Source organism: Saccostrea echinata, unplaced genomic scaffold (genome assembly GCF_033153115.1).
Source record: "Saccostrea echinata isolate AGI-Se365-2 ecotype Australia unplaced genomic scaffold, CSIRO_AGI_Sech_v1 ptg000038l, whole genome shotgun sequence".
Taxonomy (NCBI): domain Eukaryota; kingdom Metazoa; phylum Mollusca; class Bivalvia; order Ostreida; family Ostreidae; genus Saccostrea; species Saccostrea echinata.
In genome coordinates this window covers 1,026,018-1,044,914 of record NW_026889787.1, presented here as the reverse complement: position 1 = coordinate 1,044,914, position 18,897 = coordinate 1,026,018, and the positions used below count along the sequence as shown (strand labels likewise).

At 34.4% G+C, this 18,897-nt stretch overlaps 2 protein-coding genes across 2 annotated transcripts; both read left to right on the top strand.

Annotated features, from left to right (window-relative positions):
• Positions 1-272: 272 nt before the first annotated feature.
• Positions 273-7,262, top strand: LOC133200277 (zinc finger protein 37-like). Its single transcript, XM_061336092.1, has 2 exons — positions 273-383; positions 4,147-7,262. The coding sequence occupies exons 1-2, from the start codon at positions 381-383 to the stop codon at positions 6,721-6,723; spliced, it is 2,580 nt and encodes an 859-aa protein (XP_061192076.1). The 5' UTR covers positions 273-380; the 3' UTR covers positions 6,724-7,262.
• A 7,198-nt stretch (positions 7,263-14,460) lies between these two features.
• Positions 14,461-17,620, top strand: LOC133200282 (zinc finger protein 239-like). The gene is made up of 2 exons (XM_061336100.1): positions 14,461-14,539; positions 15,712-17,620. Exon 2 carries the CDS (start codon positions 15,814-15,816, stop codon positions 16,876-16,878), a length of 1,065 nt encoding a protein of 354 aa, XP_061192084.1. The 5' UTR covers positions 14,461-14,539; positions 15,712-15,813; the 3' UTR covers positions 16,879-17,620.
• Positions 17,621-18,897: the final 1,277 nt, after the last annotated feature.

Sequence of the window (18,897 nt, the reverse complement as noted above, 5' to 3'; positions counted from 1 at the left end):
CATTATAACACAAATACATATGTAACAGGAAAGGAGAAAATGTATGGCTGGACCGGGAATCAAACCATGACCCCTGCATCACTAGTCAGCTGCTCTACCGACTGAGCTACCCAGGGCAATATCCACGACCCAAACCATTACACATATTTTTAAACCAAGACCAAAGTGTCTCTGATTCAGGTGCTCAAATTTTTTTTAAAACTCAAAGATGAGGCCTATAAACTAATCAAATGTGTTATCATATATTTTATGTTTTACAGTATTTGTTTGGACTCCATCAACGTCCTTTGTTGGTTTGGCCATTAAATGACAGTCTTAGAGACTCAACCTTGAAGAGAGTTGTAACACCCCAAGTACATGCAGTGACAATATAATATAGAATGGTAATTTTTAATTTCTTTTTCCTTTTAACATTATTTCATTTTGTGTAATAAAAAAAATCTTATCTTGATAGTTATGTGATTCGCTTTTGATTTCAAGTAATTGTGAAACATGCGATAAGTCCTTTAATGTAATAGGCAAGTATAGTTAAACACTCTTTAAATAGTGAACACACGGGGGTTTGTTTCATACAGTACACTAGTTTTCTACTATACAATAACACTAACAATTAATGTTATTGTATAGTAGAAAACTAGCGTTACATACTGTATAACAAACGCCTGTGAGTGAACGCTTAAATAATTCATTGATTCTTACAACTAAGTGATTTTCATTCCCCGTGACTATAAAATATATTCTGAACTTGATAGATATAACGCATTATGTTTGTAATGAAGCAAAATCATCTGTCCTTGGCACTTCGTTTTAAACATGTTTTACTGTTACAGAAATTTTATCTTGAGACTCTAGATCCAAGGACCATAAATTGATCAATTTTAGAGAAATTCCTTCAGTCTACATAATTGTTTAGCTCACCTGAGGAAAAAATCTATTGTGAACCTCTTTGATCAACATTTTATTATTCATCTTCCACTCCTTATTCATCTCTTGTCTGTTAACTCTTTACATTTTAAACTTTTTCTTAAGAACCAATAGACCAATTACAAACTTAGAAAAAAGCATCCTTAGGTAAGGACTATTCAAGTTCTTTTTCTTTTCAAATGAAGAGCCAAGTTTAATGCCAGGAGATGTAAATCAGAGGGAGGAAAAATATGACGGATCATTTATAGAAAATACAGCTCGGCAGTGTGTGCTATTAAAGCAACACTTACTTGAAGAGAAAATTCAGATGCAGATTGATCAAAACAATTTTTCAACAGTACCCTTTAGACCCATAATGCAATGTAAATGCATCTAGCTGCTAAGATGGCAATGCTATCCATATGTTCTCGCAGTAACTACGTAAGTCCACCAAAATTAAATTCACCTTGATTCAATGTATATACCAGATAGATAGTAGATTAAACAAATAATACATGTACAGGATTGGAAATTTCTTGAATATCTTATTTCTTTATTTTCAGTTCAACAAGAACATTATAGTCATCTTGATATGCAAGCATTTACTATGTAGGCAGTGTACATTCAATTTCATTGAACAGTGTTGTAGTTTATAGCTGAAACCTTACGGGCCATGTGTGCCCCCTACTTTTTCACATTTATAGACCCACAATGGGATCCATGAACCCACATTATATATAAATTAGAAAATAACAACAATAAACAAAAATTTTCCTTAAATTTTTTTTAAATGAATTTTTTTTTTTGGTTCATCAAGTATTTTCGCGCTGTTCATGTTTCAACAGGTTTTTTTTCTAAAAATGTTGATCCAATAATATAATGTTCGTTACATTTTGTTGTGTTTAATGGCCCGGGGGGTTGGGTGGGGTCAAAATTATATGACTTACAATGTGAGATGAAGTTTGATTCCCATCTACTATTGTGCATTCGACATGATAAAATTACCATTCCAGTTGAAGTATCTGATAATCTTAGCTGATTCTTAAAACAAAAAAATATTTAAGAACAAGCTTTAGAGTCGCGAAGTAAGGAGTTGATCCTTACGTCGCGGGTTCGAATCCCACTGTGGGACGTGGAGACCGGTCCTTCGGATGAGACTGTATAAACCGAGGTCCCGTGTCACAGTAGGTGCTGGCATGAAAAAGATCCCTCACTGCTCAATGGCCGTATGTCCCGAGTATAGGACAAAATTTGCAGCTCTCCACCGGCAAGTAGTGGCGTCTTCATATGAGTGAAAAATTCTCAAGAGGGATGTTAAACAACATTTAACCAATCAATCAATCAAAAGTAGTTTGTTTTCTAACCACTTCGATGAAATCTGGTCTATGTCATATGCGCATTAGAATTAACTGCTTTGCATGCAACACAAATAATTTTGGTTAGTAGACTGAAAGTACATACAAAATAAAACTGAAATGTAATTATGTTCCAGAAAAAAAGTTTCCCATGTAGGCGACTATGAGGTTTATAATATCTAATCGCTAACAGCAAATTTTACTTGCAATAATTAGTGAGTGGTTATCCACAGCCCTGTTAAAAACATAACCCTTGGTTTTAAGGTCAGGTAAATATTGAAAATGAAACTTTTAAATACATTGTAAGTAAACAGCTGTGTAGGAAATATCCTTGTATCGAGAACAGTTTAGCCGTCTTTGCTAGCCAAATGTGTGATTTTAGAGATGAGGCGATACAAACTGGACACTGTCGAGCAAAGGTGTTTAGCCATAAGTACTCTCTTCATGTATTATGATCTTCATGTGGTGCAGCATGCATGGATCTAGAAGCCATTTTAAATGGGTTGTTTTGTTTTAAATGTTTTGACCTTGAGGTTCTCTATGACTTTGATCTTCATAGCCTTAAAGCAATATGAGCTGCATTTTTTTTAGAATTTTATTTCCTTGTAAAATGTGCTGTTATGATAAATTTGTATGTTACTTTAACCTTCATGATGAAATTAGACTAAAATAAAGTGTTAAATTGTTTCAGAAGAAAGAATTCTGTACAATGGAATGTATAATCTTATATAAAAAATCAATATTGCACAGGGTGAATATAGTGTAATTTTGCTTCAATCAAAGCTTTAAAATAGGTCTTCCATTGCAAATATGAACAACAGAAGTTTATAAATGTTCTTTTTTCTGTCATTGAAATAGTTAAGTATAATATTGCAACAAAAATTTCCATCGAAGGTGCAGTTCATATTGCTTTAAATTTGTTTTAGATCAGTTTCAAATAAAATTTTCAAGATATTTTTATCTTAACTCGCACACTGATACAACTGTACATATTGGTGAGAACTATTCAACTGTGTTCAAAATGTATGACCTCTACTTTACTTTTCTTTGTTATGCCTTAAGCTGATTTCAAAAGAGCCATTAAAGCTAGATATTTTTATCTAAACACATGTACTGATACATGTATGTGGAAACTTATCAACTGTGTCATTTTTTTACCTTGACCTTCCCTGTTACCTTTGGTTCTTACTTCTCAGTTTCAAAGAAATATGACCTTGTCCATACTCTTCCTCATTTATCCAAATCTTACGCAAAAGAACAAGGTACAGGGTTGTCCTTAAGACCCACCAGGGGCTGAGGAATTTCCCTGCCTATAATGACGTAATCGCACGGTTATTCTGGTATTCACCCCTCAACCCCATATTGTTAGGGGAGGAGCCCTGGAGACCCCCTTCTACTTTTTTACTTGTCAGTCCCCTGCTATTTCAATTCTTAAGGGCAACCCTGCAAGGTACTTTTCTTTTCACGATGCATTACTAATAAATCCTGCATTCATGTCCTATTGACATATTTCAATTTTACCAGGAAATCTACATCCCCTCCCCCCCCCCCCCCCCCCCAACCAACCAAAATGTTGAAAGTTCAAAATGATATATTAGTACCCTTGTTCAAATTATTAGGAATACCAGGGAATACATAATAAAAAAAGGTGTACAAAGAAGTTGCCTCAAGAAAAGCAGGTCCACAAACAGATGTTTATCTTTAAAAAAAATGTTGCCTTGCTATTCATGAAAAAACTTCTCATTTCAAATTGAATCAAGTGAATATTTGCATGTGGTGCATGTTCAGAATTTATGATTTAAAAATGTCACTTCTATGTTTAAAAACAATTAGTAAATAATAGTCTTAATAAGTATGCACTGATTTTAAATACATTGTATTTTTTCAGATGGAGCAAATTCATTTTGTTGAGTTTTTGGATAAAGAGTGGGATCCACAGTCCAGAGGTTTTACTTACACTCGTAACTCTCGCAGTCAAAAATCTTCAGCTTCAAGCCACAGCACCTCTATCATCAACACAAACAAGGAGTTACACCCTCAAATGCCTAGCATGAATAAATCGCCAGTCACACTGTACAAATGTAGAGTCTGTAGGAGAGCATACATGAAACAGGTAAACCTAGAGAAGCATGAAAGAACCCATGAAGAACTGGTTGGTGAAATGAAAAATAACGAAGGACCTTCACCAAGGCTCAAATCAAAGCCAGGATCAAGTCAAAGAGATGATGTTCAGGAAGACATAGAAGGGGATGCAAAAGGTTCAACCAGATACAGATCAGAAAATAAAGCAACTCTCAGAAATCAAGATGAGGATTTGAATGGTGAGACAACTTCTACAGTAGAATCCAGGTCACTGCCAAAATCAAGTGATGGAGATGAGGTTCAAGATGATACAACAACTCCCAGAAAGTCCAACTCATCACCAATATCCTGTGATACAGAACAAGTCCAAGAAGATTTTACCAAGATTACAGGTAAATCACAATCAAAAGATAAACCAGAATTGTATCAAGAGGTTCAAGTTGAAGCAATAAATAGTAACACAACATCCACAAAGGCATCCAAATTAAAACCAAAATTAAAACACAGAAATCAAGTTGAAAAAAAGAGAAATAAAAATATGTCTACAACTAAATCAATGTCGAGCACAACTCAAAACTCAAAATCAAACACTAGAAAAAGATCTCAACCTACCACCAATCTGGAGAGCATGACCGACAACCAGGCAGGACTTGATTATTTGAATCCTGAAATTGAAAGGAAAGTTCGATCTGCTGTAATAGATAATTGCAGGTTTGAACAAGATACAGAGATGTTTGATTCCATCGAGTCTAATACGGCAGTAATGGAATGGTGCTCAGCTGAAACAAACTCTGGCATGTTTGACATTACTCAGCAAAATTTCAAAGCATTCTTAAAACCTGCACGAGAAAATGTAAAGATGGAACATGAACAGCTGGATGATGTACAGAGTCAGGTGAACAACATCTTAAACTTCTTAAATACTGAGGAAGAGGTCGATAATGAAACAAGTGAAGAGTATGAACTAGAGGCTGTAATACCTGAAACAGAATTGGATGTAAATCAACAGAAAAATAGCTCCCCAGCAGTGCAGATGGATTCTGACAGAGATGAGGAATCAGAGGAATTTGAAGAGATGGAAGATTTTTCTGAAGAGAAGGAAGATGTTTCTGAAGAAAAAGAAGATGCAGTTGAAAAAAAGGAAGATGGTCCTGTAGAAAAGGTAAATTCAGATGAAAAAAAGGAAGACATTTCTGAAGAGAAGGAAGATGTTTCCAAAGAGAAAGGAGATACAGGTGAAGAAAAAGATGATGCAAATGAAGAAAAGAAGGGGGTTGCTAAGGCTTCTGGAAGAGGCATTTTAAAAGTAAAAATAACAAAAAAATCTAAAGAAATTATTTCAAAGAAGAAAAAGCTGGAAGATTTTGAAAGCATTATATCAAAGAAGAGAGTGCCAGTGATAAAGCTGTTAAGAATTCCAAAGGAGAAGATGCTAGAGGATTATAAAAGTAGTATTTCAAAGGAGAGCACACCAATGGAGGAGCATTCAAGGAAGGCAAATTCAAAGACTGATCTCATTGAGAAAGATGGTGATTTAAAAAGCTGTTCCTCAGAGGATGATTTCAAAAATGAGGATTTAAGTGATAATGATGGATCTGATTACATAGAATCAGACAATGAAGATGTGAAAGTTGAGAGTTCTGAGACCGAAAATAAAAATGTCACTGAGCATAAAGCATTTAATTGTTTTCTCTGTGGTGAAAAGTTTTTGAGTAAAGGTAAAATGGAATATCACAGACGAAAGCACAACTTCCCACTATGGCCACTGAGTGTAGGAAAAGGTGCAAATTGTGACGAGTGTGGCAAAATGATCAAGTCTAGATCTGCCCTTCTTTCTCATAAGAGAACACACTTGCCTAAAATGGTGAAAAAGGTGAAATGCAACATATGCAAAAAGGCTTTCTCTGAAGCTCTCCATTTACGCCAGCATGTATGTTCAAAGGAACGAAAAGTCAAACACATTTGTGAGATATGTGGATCCACATTCAACAGAAGGGGTTGCTTGAATGAACATATGCTAAAGGAACATGACGATAAAACATATGATTGCGAACAATGCGGAAAATCTTTTAAACATCCATCTAATTTACGAAAACATGTTAAGATTCACTCAAAAGAAAAGTCCTTTATCTGTGACCTCTGCGGGCAGGGATTTACATTCTCTGGGACACTGCACCGTCACATGAAGGTACATTTGGATAGTAAACCCTTCAAATGCATCACATGTGGAAAATTCTTCCGCACAAATTACAACTTAAACAGTCATATGCTCACTCATACAAAAGAGAGGCCATTCAGATGTGACTTGTGCCCTGAAGCCTATAATCATAAGATCTCCCTCCAGTTACATGTGAGAAAGTGCCATCACTATGACCTAGTTTAATATGTGACGTACATTTAAAAAAAAAAAATCTTGTACATTCGTTCTTCTTAAATTTGTTGTCTTTTTACCCTTGCATATTCTTTACAAATAGGTCAAAAAAGATAAATAGATCGAGGCTTTAAAGTTACAAGAAATATTAAGCTAAGTGTTTTGTCTCACAGCATGATTTGTTCAAATAAAGGGGAGATAATAAATAAATAGTTGTGTAAGAAAATTGGATGGGATCATTTAAAACTCTATAGGAATCTTCCTACTGTGTTGTGGCAAATGACTTTTGTGCAAATCATTGTTCTCTTGAGAGCATTGCAAGAAAACAACGGAGAGGAGATAAAATTTTACTTGCAGAGATTTTAGAAAATTTAAATGAACTGAGGTCTATACATTTTCAAATACACAAGTATCTTTTGGATATAGAGGCAGTTACCCTTGGGAGAGGATGGAGGTACATACAATGCTATTAATATTTGAATACATGTATATGGTATTTGTGTGTGTGTGTTCCATACATCATTGTGAATAAAATTTTGTTAATTTCATCATATTCTTGTTTGTCTGTTTGTTTGTTTTTTTAGGGAGGGGGGGGGGGGGGAGGGGGGGGGGGCTAATAGACTTATAATAAATCATCTGTTTGTATCCATCAACTGTAAATATGTTCATTCACCCATGTTTTAACGTGTTTATGTGCAGCAATCCATCAAATGGACTTTGTTTCAGGATATATATATATATATATATATATATATATATATATATATATATATATATATATATATATATATATATATATATAATTTACTATCTAATAAGGTTAGGCCAAATAAACGAGATGTGAGTGTGAAACACTGATGCTCCCATGTGACAGCTTATGGCAAAGGTCAAGCTTTCTCATGAAGTGGTTTAGATTTTTATTTCATAGCCATCGTTTCGTAAATAATATTTTACAAGTATTTGCTGATATTTCAGTCAGATTATTCTATTTATCATTTGTTTTCAGTTGTTACTTACGTAAAACCCCTTTATAATTTGTCGTTTATAAGTTAGGACATGAGTTGACATTCCACGTTTTACTTTTTAAACAGGAAGTGTCATCCATGTTGGCAGTCTTTCCGTAGTACTTTTGATAGCTGTGTTCTGATTGGTTAACTTAGCTTTAGGATCTTTGATAGTCATTGGTTTTTATTTTGGACCTTGTTAGGTATTTAAACCCGTGTTCGAGCAGTTTTCTTCACTTGGTTAGGGATAAGCCTCGTGGCTCATTATCTCTGATTTTATGCCATCCTCAAGGTACACGGCATTATAGGTTTCATTTAGCACGTGCTGAGCGAGCACTTTATGATAGGTTAGGATGTAGGTTTTATAGAATAAAGTTATATGATAGGTTAGGATGTAGGTTATTTAAAGTAAATTAAGTTTCCCTTTCCAAGTCCTGCCTGGTCTAGGGATATGTAGATAACAGGTTTATTTTCTAGAACCACTATTTATTATTTATTTTTAGGTGTTGTTTATTTTCTGGGTCAGTTATTTTTAGAACCTAGAATTAGCATTGATATTTTCAGTTCAACTCTAGAGTGTTGATAGTAGTCATATTGGGTGATGTAGCTCATTCCTTTTACACTTTTCTGATTCATTCTTTTTATAGGATTTTTGACAACTTTCATAAGTATGGAAGCCCAGTAGGGACATAAATTATTTTTCATAGTTTTTCCACATTCCTCCCATTTTCTATTACATTTTTCAATTACTTATTTATTTATTGAGATTATTCATTGAGATTATTGTGAATCACCTACCAGATTAAATTACATTTTTGATAAAGCCCTATTAATCCTGTGCAATTTTCAAAGACTTTTCTGTTTGTTAAATTTTGATCATTATTTATTATTTGTTATTATTTACAACGGTTAATTCTCACTTTATCAAATTGATAAACTTACAACTGTGTTTTCATTTAGCGTTGATCATAGTTCAGATATCCCCTTACCTGGGTTGACAATCATAACTGGAGATAGTTCACTGCTTTAAGCCAAGTTGGCTAGTAACTTTGTTAAGTTATTCATTAAAGAGTTCTACTTCCGGTTACACTCAAATACAAGTCAAAGTCAAGGAATTAAAAATGTTGCACCCAAAGAAAGCTCTTGTCACAAGGAATACACCTTTGAAATACGAAAGCATTAGAACCAATTGTTCAAAAGTAATGACCAAGGTTGTTTTTTTTTCTTTTCAAATGTAGGTCAAACTCCAAGGTCAAGGTCTAAGGATAAAAATTAATGGTACCTATTGGAGACATCTTTTCTTGTCACAAGAAATGTACATCTTTAATATGAAAGCCCCAGCTCCAACCATTTAAAACGCATATGTCCAAGGTACTTTCTTTTTCAAAAGTAGGCCAAACTCCAAAATCAAGGTCAAAGGGTCATAATTATTGATACCCTTTGAAATTCTTGTCACAAGGAATACAACTGTAAAATATGAAAGCCTTAGTACCAACTTTCAAAAGTTAGGCCAAGGTAAGTTTTTCAATATTATATCGATCTCCAAGGTCAACATTTTTGGTACCCGAGGAAAGATCTTGTCACAAGAAATACACTTGCGTAATAATATGAAAGCCCTAATTCCAATCATTCAAAACTTACGTAATTATTCGATATGCTTTTTATGGCCCCGCCATAAAATGGCCGGGGCATATAGTGTTACCTTGTTCCGTCATGATTGACTTTCATTATCTCGGCAACAGTTGCACACATTCAACTCGCATTTGACATACGGATACGTCAAAGAAATGCGCAGTTCAAGTTCTAATTTGGTCATGGTACGATGATTTTTGACAGAGTTATCCCTCTTGAACTTAGAAAAAAAAAACAAGAAATTTTCATTTTCCGCTCTCTAACTTTAATAGGAAAGTATGTATAAGGTTGGATTTGCATGTGCAGGTATTTTACCAGTAAATACAGGTCAAGTTTGAATTTAGTCGTGGTTCAATGATTTTTGACAGAGTTATCCCACTTGAAGGTAGAAAAAAAAAACAAGATATGTTTGTGAAACAATGATGCCCCCGTATATGGCAACTTATAGCGAAGGTTAAACTTTCTCAAATGCAAATCAAATATGTTGTTGCCCAAAGTAAGGTCTTGTCCCGAGGAATGTACCTGTGAATTATGATATTCCTAGCAGCAACCATTGAAAAGATAAGGAAAAGGTTGAAGTTTTTCGAAAGTAAGTCAAACATCAAGCTAGGTCAAAATTAATGGTGCGCAAAGAAAGTACTTCTCACAAGAAATACACATGTGAAATATGAAAGCCTTGGCACCAACCGTTCAAAGATATGGCCAAGGTTAAAGTTTTTCAAAAGTAGGTCAAACTCCAAGGTCAAAGGGTCAAAGTTGTCAGTATCCAAGGGAAGGATTTGTTTCAAGGATTACATATGTGAAGTTTGAAAGCCCTAGCACCAACTGCTCAAAAGTAATGGCCAAGGTTAAAGTTTTCCAAAAGAAGGTCAAACTCCAAGGTCATGATCAATGGGCAATAATTGTTGGTATCTAAAGGAAGGTCTTGTCATAAGTAATACACATGTGAATAATGAAAGCCCTATTACCAACTGTTCAAAAGTTAGGGCCAAGGTTAAAGTCTTAAAAAAGAAGGTCAAACTCCAAGGTCAAAGGGTCAAAGTTATTGGTATCCAAAAGAAGGTTTACACATGTGAACTGAAGTATGCAAGCCCTAGCACCAATCTTCAAAAGTAAGTCAAACTCCTAGGTAAAGGTCAAAGGTCAGAGTTGTTGGTATCCAAAGGAAGGTCTTGTCACAAAGATTACACCTTTGAAGTATGAAAGCACTAGCAACAACTGTTCAAAGTTATGACCAAGGTTAAAGCTGGGTAAAATTTTGTAAAACTGGGTCAACCTCCAAGGTCAAAAGATCAAATAAGATCAAAGAAAGGTCCTGTCACAAGGAATACACGTGTGGAATATGAAAGCTATAGATAAAATCAATCAGAAATTATGAACAATGTTATCGTTAAAGTTTTTGTTGACAAACAGAAAAACAGACGGACATGGCAAAAAATATATATACCCCCGAATCTTCGATACGGGGCATATTAAGCTTGATTGATTGTATGTTGTTTTACGTCCCGTTCGAAAATGTTTCACTCATATAGAGACATCACCGTATACCGGTGAAGGGCTTCAAATTTAGACCTTTACTCGGCACTTAGGGCCATTGAGCAGTGAGGGTTCTTTCCCAACGCCTACCACATTTGACTTTTGTAGCCTTAGCGCCCTTTTCATTAAGAGGTCACTGTCAAAATAACTGTGTGTCTTTCAAAGTGATGGTAAAGTTGTGGTAATTGGTTGAATACCATTTAATCCTTTATAAATGAGTGAGAAATTCTGTAAGAGACATTAAACAAACATTAAACTAGTAGCACATCACCTACATGTATATCGTGTATCATGATGTGCACGAGATAGGTGCATGTATATTGCAGACACATAAGCTTGTCTCTCGATTCTACTTTTTTATATTTATTTTCGCAACCTGTCTGCTTTTCGGCAACTACTCGCACTGCTTTTCTTTCTACCATCGGCTCATACATTCATCTCTGTCGTTGGCTCGCAAATCTCACAGTAATAAACACGAGAAATAGTGCGATTATTTTAATTTATTATAAATTAAATACCTACGCTAATGTTTGTCCTTTATGGTCGATATATTCTAAATACATCTTAAACTATTAGTTGAATTTGAAATAATCCTTAAAATACCACGTTTTTACTTGATTTCAAAAATCTTGACGCGAGCCCATTGCAGAGGTGTCTGAGAGAGTAACGAACAACTCTGCACTGGAGATTGTGCTTTTCTGCGATTACTTTTTAGCTCGCCGGAGCCGAAGTCAGTTCTCTGTCGTCGTCATTGTTGCTGTCGTAATTGACAATCAAAAAAAAAAATCACCTTATTGCTAGCGCTCTCGAGCGCTAGCAACTACGTTAGTCTATATTTCTGAAATACGCATGCTCGTATTCACGGTCGGGGATTCTGGGAAAACTACTGTAGATAGACTGTACGATAACAATTTCATTTTGTCATGCAAAAATAGAAATGATCAGAATTTACACTTGCCTTTCCTGTCTGATATGCGCGATATACATTTCGAAGGTTAGAGACAGTCAATACCAGTCTAGATCCGGATTCTGAATTTTTTTTTAAAATTTATTGTCTAACCTACACATAAAAGTACAAGAAAAAATTTGGCTAGACATCTAGCTTTCCTTACATTCTTACCACCATAGTGGATAATTCCGGCAAGCTCGGAAAAACAACAACAACAACAAAAATCTTTTTTAGAGTATGTCGGAAAGACATGTCAATTTAGTGTTTATCATCTGAAAATACATATGATCTGAAGTTTCGTGTTTTGTTGTCTAACCTGCACGTACATGTAAATGAAAAAAAGTAACAATAACTCAGGTCTTATAAAACCAAGACTGTTATTTCTAATGTAATAAATACATAGCTTTTCTAATCTACCTTCATGGATCTTTCCGGCAAGCTCGGAAAACCGCGGCAACCTCGGATATGTTTTCCGAGCTTGCCGGAAAGGCCCGAAGGTGCTCATTGGTTCTTCTGACCTTTTATTTTTCACCTCGAAATTGAAATTACAGTAAAATACAGAATGCTTAAAGCACAGTTAGGAGTTACGCCATTGCCGACGTGAAGCACACTCTTAGATTCACCATTCTGAATTGTGACCCCCCCCCCCCCCAAACTCAACCCCCAGTGCACCAATCTGCCTTTCTATTAATAATTAATCGATTCAGCAAATTTAACAAATGGTTCAGATATCTTATTCTGTATTTTATTATGCTATAGCGCTAGCTCACCAATCTTTTCAAAAGATAAGCTTGTTACCTATCTAACTCATGGAATTTACCAGTGCTCGATCATACAACAACAAAATGTGTGCAGGGGGAGGGGGACCAGCATCTAAAGGAAAATTTACTGTAGAAAAATTCTGTACTCAGAAAAGGAGGGGGCTATAAGTGTAATTTTTCCATCACAGAACATTGTTTGGGTCCAGATGACCTGCCAGGACCGAGGTGTGAGAGAGGCCCGTAGGAAGCAATTTCAGTTGGAGGGGGGGGGGGGGGAGGTCGTAGGTATGTTTTCTATAGTATTCTATATATTGGCAAAATTATTGGGACACCCCCCCCCCCCCCCGTTCTTACGGCAATGTGAAATGTGACGGTCAAGGTGTCGTTGGGAAGAGACTTACTGGTATATACCACCATAAATTTGTATATGAAGTATATAAAATGGTGCAAAATCAGATATTTATATATCTGATCCACCTAATTTTTTTATTTATAAAAAAAAAAGTCTTGCTACATGTAACTATATCATGTACATGTTCTAGATAGCGGACATTGTTCAATCACAATATATATTAATACCTACAAATTTTTGGTTCTGTAATCTGTACAATTACAGCTAGGTAGCACAGTGGTGAAATAAAGATCTTGTATTATCAATATATGAATAATGTTAGGTAACAAAGTACATGTAGCTTATAGTACGTCATATAAAAGTAAAAATATCCCTAAGAAAAAACATAAAGATACAACAGTGTTTGATTAACTTTGAAACATATTCAATTTTTGAAAGGTAAAAAAAAAAAATAAGATCGAAATTACATTTGAATTTGTTGGGAGTATGCAATCAAAAACAAAATCTATAGACAAAAGTTTAACAGCTGTTCATAAAAGTTAAGCAACTGTCATTTGATAATTAAAGAAATTTAAAATTTTAGGGGACTCCAAAAAGTTCATGTCTGTTATATGATCTATGTATATATTTTTAAAGGCTTGTTGAATTTAGATAGTAAATAAATTTACAATAAATATATAAATAAACTGTAAAATATTTCAAATCAGCTGGAAAAGGTTAAAAAGAGAACTGTTTTGACTGTAATCAGGATTTTTGCCCAAAGTTGGTGTTGTCATGTGAGCTTAGTTTGGCTGTAAAAATAGGGTAACAACTGGACCCATGGCTGCTTTACTTCAAAGGAAATTTTCAGAGATGGTGACTATTTTATTCATCACTTTCAATATGAACATACATGTATAGGCCCCCTAATTATATACCTGTTAGAAATATTCTGTAAATGTATTGCTATGTTCATTTCCATAATTTCTAAATCATTTGTTTGTTTGGTGCTGAACTTATGAAGGTAAAAACCTTTGAAAAGCATCATGCCACTGATTTAGATACCTCATCTATTTGCACGTGCCCAAAACAGAATGTCATATACATTTGGAGAAAAAAAATCTATTCGTTAGTATTTGATTAAAATTTTGGTAATATTTGGATAAATCATAGGAACCTTTAAAGCAAAACTGCACTAATGCCCTATTCAGTTGTATTCGTTAGGAAAATTTTGTAATTGAATGCTTATTTCCACCGAAATAGGTTCCTCGAGGGTATATTTTTTTTCTTTTGTTAATGTATTTTGCTTTCTTTTTTCTGCTCATTTGTTGTATTTGTGCCTTATTGACCTTATACATTTTTGTCATTTTCTATGTGTTGGAGAGGACAATCTAAGTTAGAATAACTTGTTTCCAATCCCATTGATTGTATCAATAAAATGACCTTAGAAAACAGAAGACAACAAGGGGGCGTTTCCTAATTTTACACCGTCCCTGTTTTGTTTACTTCCTGTAGATTTCATGTGGCAAACTTAGCCAATGTTTTTAAATGTTAGACCAGCTCAACTTATGCAAAAAGAAGAACTTATTGAATATCTTTTACCACCAGTTTAAAGGTAAATTATGTTTTAAAAAATTGCGGTTATTCTCCATTGACGATTAAGTAACATATTAAAGTTCATATTGTTGAGACTCTTACTTTACTGGGGGGGGGGGGGGGGGGGGGGGGATACTTCACTCAGTATTGGTGAAAACTTATATCTCTTTTCTATTGTACATTCTTATATTCAGTATTCTGGTAGATTTAATTGATTGTTCTTATATTTAAAATGTTTATAGACAATAATTTAACAGTATATACATGTATCTATGTTGTTGTGAGTTGATTTATTCTGTACAAACTGTTGGAAATTACCACATTGTGGTATTACATGAAGGGAGAGGGTGAATTAAGTTTTTAGAACTTGTACCCAATCCCATTGTTTATATTTATCGCTATAAAATATGTTCAAATCAAATCAATAAATCATTTTGGAAAGGATGGAGGGGGTCACAAAATTTCTTTTGGATAACAGGTTTGCCTTGATAATGATAGAATAGAGAGGTTGAGATTTCAGACGTGTACGTGTATGGGTACGTCTAGTAGGGGAATTCCCTAAATTTCTTGCGTATTATGTCATCGGTTTTGGTGTTGATAATTTTCTACACGTTCCTACAACTTGTAAAAAGGCATCTACACGTAAGTGTAAACTTGTAGCTTTTTCAATAAAAACCAGTCAATTTATGTGTGAAACCGTTATTGTTGTTAATTATTTAGGATGTTAGGTTTCATGAACACTTATTTTAAGTAATAACCATGTTTTGTTCACTTACTAAAGTCAAACTAATGTCACAAAACTACTAAATAGTTGGAACAGAGACACCGATTACACTCTACACGTTTACGTTACACGTCATTGAAATCTCAACAGACAAATTACAAAAAACGTGTACCTGTACGTCAAAGTCTGTGCACACATACACGTACGCGTACAAGTTTAAAATCTCAGCCTCTCTAATGTTCACCTTAAGTGATTTCTCCCCAAGTATACCTGTATTCGATCCCACTTTAAAGTAATTAGTATATACATGTACCTGTAGACCTAATTAAAGATATCAAGTTTTCGTACTTGTGGAGTTGGGCATTTTTTTTTTACAAGGCCATGCAAATAAAATAAGTGGTAGCTGTACATCTGTACATGGCATATATATAATATGTAGGTATTATAATTTTGTTTTCTTTTTTTAGAAAAGATATCAAACCATGCACAGTGTATGACTGAAGGGTATAATTGGAATAGTTTATCCAAACCATATATATATATTAAAAAAAAATCAGCACAGAGCAGATATGTATATGATGAAGAGTTTCAAACTTATATATGATCAGGAAGAACCAGTTCCTTTGGAGACAGGCAGAGATGTAACTTCAAATACAACATATAGTGATTCTGATACAATTTCTGCCGAAGAAAACTTGGCAACTAATTTAGATACATCACATAGTGATTCTGATACAATTTCCGCAGAAGAAAACTCAACAACTAACTTAGAGACTGACAAAGATCTTTCTTCAGATACATCTGATATAATTTCTGCAGGAAGAAACTCGGACGATGACTTCAGTGCTGATGAATTTGAATGTGAACTGTGTTATGGAGTATTTAACAGTGAATATCAGTTAAATTTGCATATGGAAACTCATTCAGAGTATGTTCCCTCAGACGGTAGTGGTTCTGATGCTGAATTTGATCGACCAAATAAAAAGTATAAAAAATCTGGGAGAAATGATAAAAATAACAAAAAGACCAAAAAAGTACGGCCTAAAAGAGAAAAGTGCAAAAAATGTGATAAATATTATGCCAGTCTTGATAAACACATTGAGAAAGTACATTTAGCTGTCAAGTGTACAAAATGTGACAAGATATTTGATGACGGACTGAAAATGAAAGCGCATATATTACGTGTACATTCAAACAGAGCAAGATTTCCCTGTGAAGTGTGCAAGAAATCTTACTCGACAAAATCCTTTTTAAGAATTCACAAAGAAAGTAAGCATGAAAAGCGTGTTTTTATGTGTGAAGAATGCGGAGGAGTTTTTACCAGTAAAGAAAACTTGAATGTGCACAAGCGAAAGCATTCAGAAAAGAACACTAGTCATCGTGACATGTATCAAATAGTTTGTGATGTTTGTGGGAAGACGGTTAAATCTCATAACAGATGGAGACACATGCGAACCCACTCAAAGACGAAGGCCTTAAAATGTGCAGTCTGTGGTCGAGGTTTTAACGAAAAGGAACAGCTTGACAAGCATTCTCGAACTCACACAGGGGAAAAACCATATAAATGTAAGACATGTCCGAAAGCATTCAACCATAATGTCTCCCTGAAGGCTCACATGAAAAAGTGTCATTAAATGAGAGATGTGCCAGAATACATTCAAGGACAAAGAGTGCCCAATGACTTCATTTGAAATAGTGTCATTTATAGCAGTACAAATATGGTGAAATATGAGACCAAAATCACTCGACCACATTATGTTTTTTAATAATGCTAAAGGCTCACATGAACATGATGAAAATGTGTCATTTTTTGAGTACAAATGTGAAATATTTCTGCCCCAAAGCTTTCAACCACAGAGTGTTCTTAATGGATAATCTAGAAATGTATCATTTGTAGTTTTATAGATACATGTAGTTATTCACTTTTTAGTATTTTCATACAATATTTACTACCTAAGACATAGCAGGATATGGGACAAAAATAATGACAATTTAATGATTATGAGCAGAAAATACACTGAATTGGGTTGGGTTTTTTTTATGCGCCCGGATCGATAGATCGGGGGCACATATTGTTTTTGTCCTGTCTGTATGTTTGTCTGTCTGTTGTCAACTTTAACCTTCACCATAACTTTTGAACCATGAGAGAGAGAGACTTCATATTTGGTATGCATACTCCACTCATTAAGTTCTTTCAAATGACACCAAGATCAATGACCTTGTGACCTTGACTGTGACCTATATGCTAAAAATAGCTTTTTCGAACTTTGTTGCCGCCGGGTGCATAGTGTTTCACAAACACATCTTTTTTTTTTTTTTTTTTTTTTTTTTTTTTACATTAAATAAGGGGAATTACTTTGATACTGTTCCAGTTTGAAACAATACATTTTTTTTTTGGGGGGGGGGGGGGGGGGGGGAACTGCTGTTTTACATTGGGCAATATTTCGTGCAGCATAGTAAAATATACATACATATATATTTACTGTAATTCTGATTTCATATTAACCTAAGGATTTCTTTTTTTATTATTCAGAATATTATATTTTTTTCTGTGCTTGTCATGTACAAGAGTTATATTTCTTGAAAATATTAAAAGCCATCTACAAGAGTTATCTTTCTTGAAAATATTAATTAAGGGGAAAAATCATTGTTGCAAACCACAATCTAATTAAAATTAGATCCTTTACGCTCCTGTAGCGACATAACAAAATATGGGAGAGTAAAGGATCTAATTTTAATTAGATTGCGCAAACCACTTCCAAAATTTTCAATTTTTCTCCCACTCTGAGGAGAGCTATATGTGGACTCTGGACCTTGGCTTGAGATGATGGGGGAAAATATACTACCAGTAAAAACACTGAAATCACATTGGGTCCTCATTACCTAACTCTTGACCAATTAAAAATCTTCATACAAGAATCACAAGGGAAGGGAAGACAAAACTTATGAAAAGGCCTCTTTATAATTAATATGTTGTAGATCTAGATTTCAATTATCTAAATCTTGAAACCCTCTTGAAAGCCCCAACTTGAACCGTTCAAAAGTTACAAGCAAGGTTTTTTTTTTTTTTGTTTTTTTTTTCAAAAAGTAAGTCGACGGTCAAGTCATGAGAATTGAGATCAAGACTGTTGATAGTTTGGTACCCAAAGAAAGGTCCTCTCACAAGAAATGCACATGTGATATATGGAATCCCTATAGAATCCATCATAAAAAGTTATGGCTAAGTTTCAAAGGTTTTAAAAAGTTTTAACTCAAAGGTCAAGGTAAAAAATGTCGGTACTCGAAGAAATGTTTGGTACATGAAATACATGTAATACGTATGAAATATAAAAACCCTAACATTTACCGTTCAAAAGATATAGCCAAGGTTAAAGTTGGCAAAATTATGAAAAGTGGGTCAATCTTCAATTATGTTGTAATTGGTACCAAAAGAATAACAATAATAGTTCAGCAGCCCCTTACCTCTGTGTCCGCCCACCTGTCTGTATGCACTCTGTCACACTTTGTCCTCCGCATTTTTTTCTCTATCCGCTTGCAGATTATCGGGTTGATTTTTGATATGCAAGTCAATCTTAATGTATTGAGTTATACTTACAAATCAAGTTTTAATACATTTTAGTCTATTTTCGTTCCCATTTATTATTTGTGCAGAA

Bases quoted from the DNA above. Each gene is read 5' to 3' on its own strand.
- LOC133200282 (XM_061336100.1), top strand. From the start codon at position 15,814: ATGTATATGATGAAGAGTTTCAAACTTATATATGATCAGGAAGAACCA.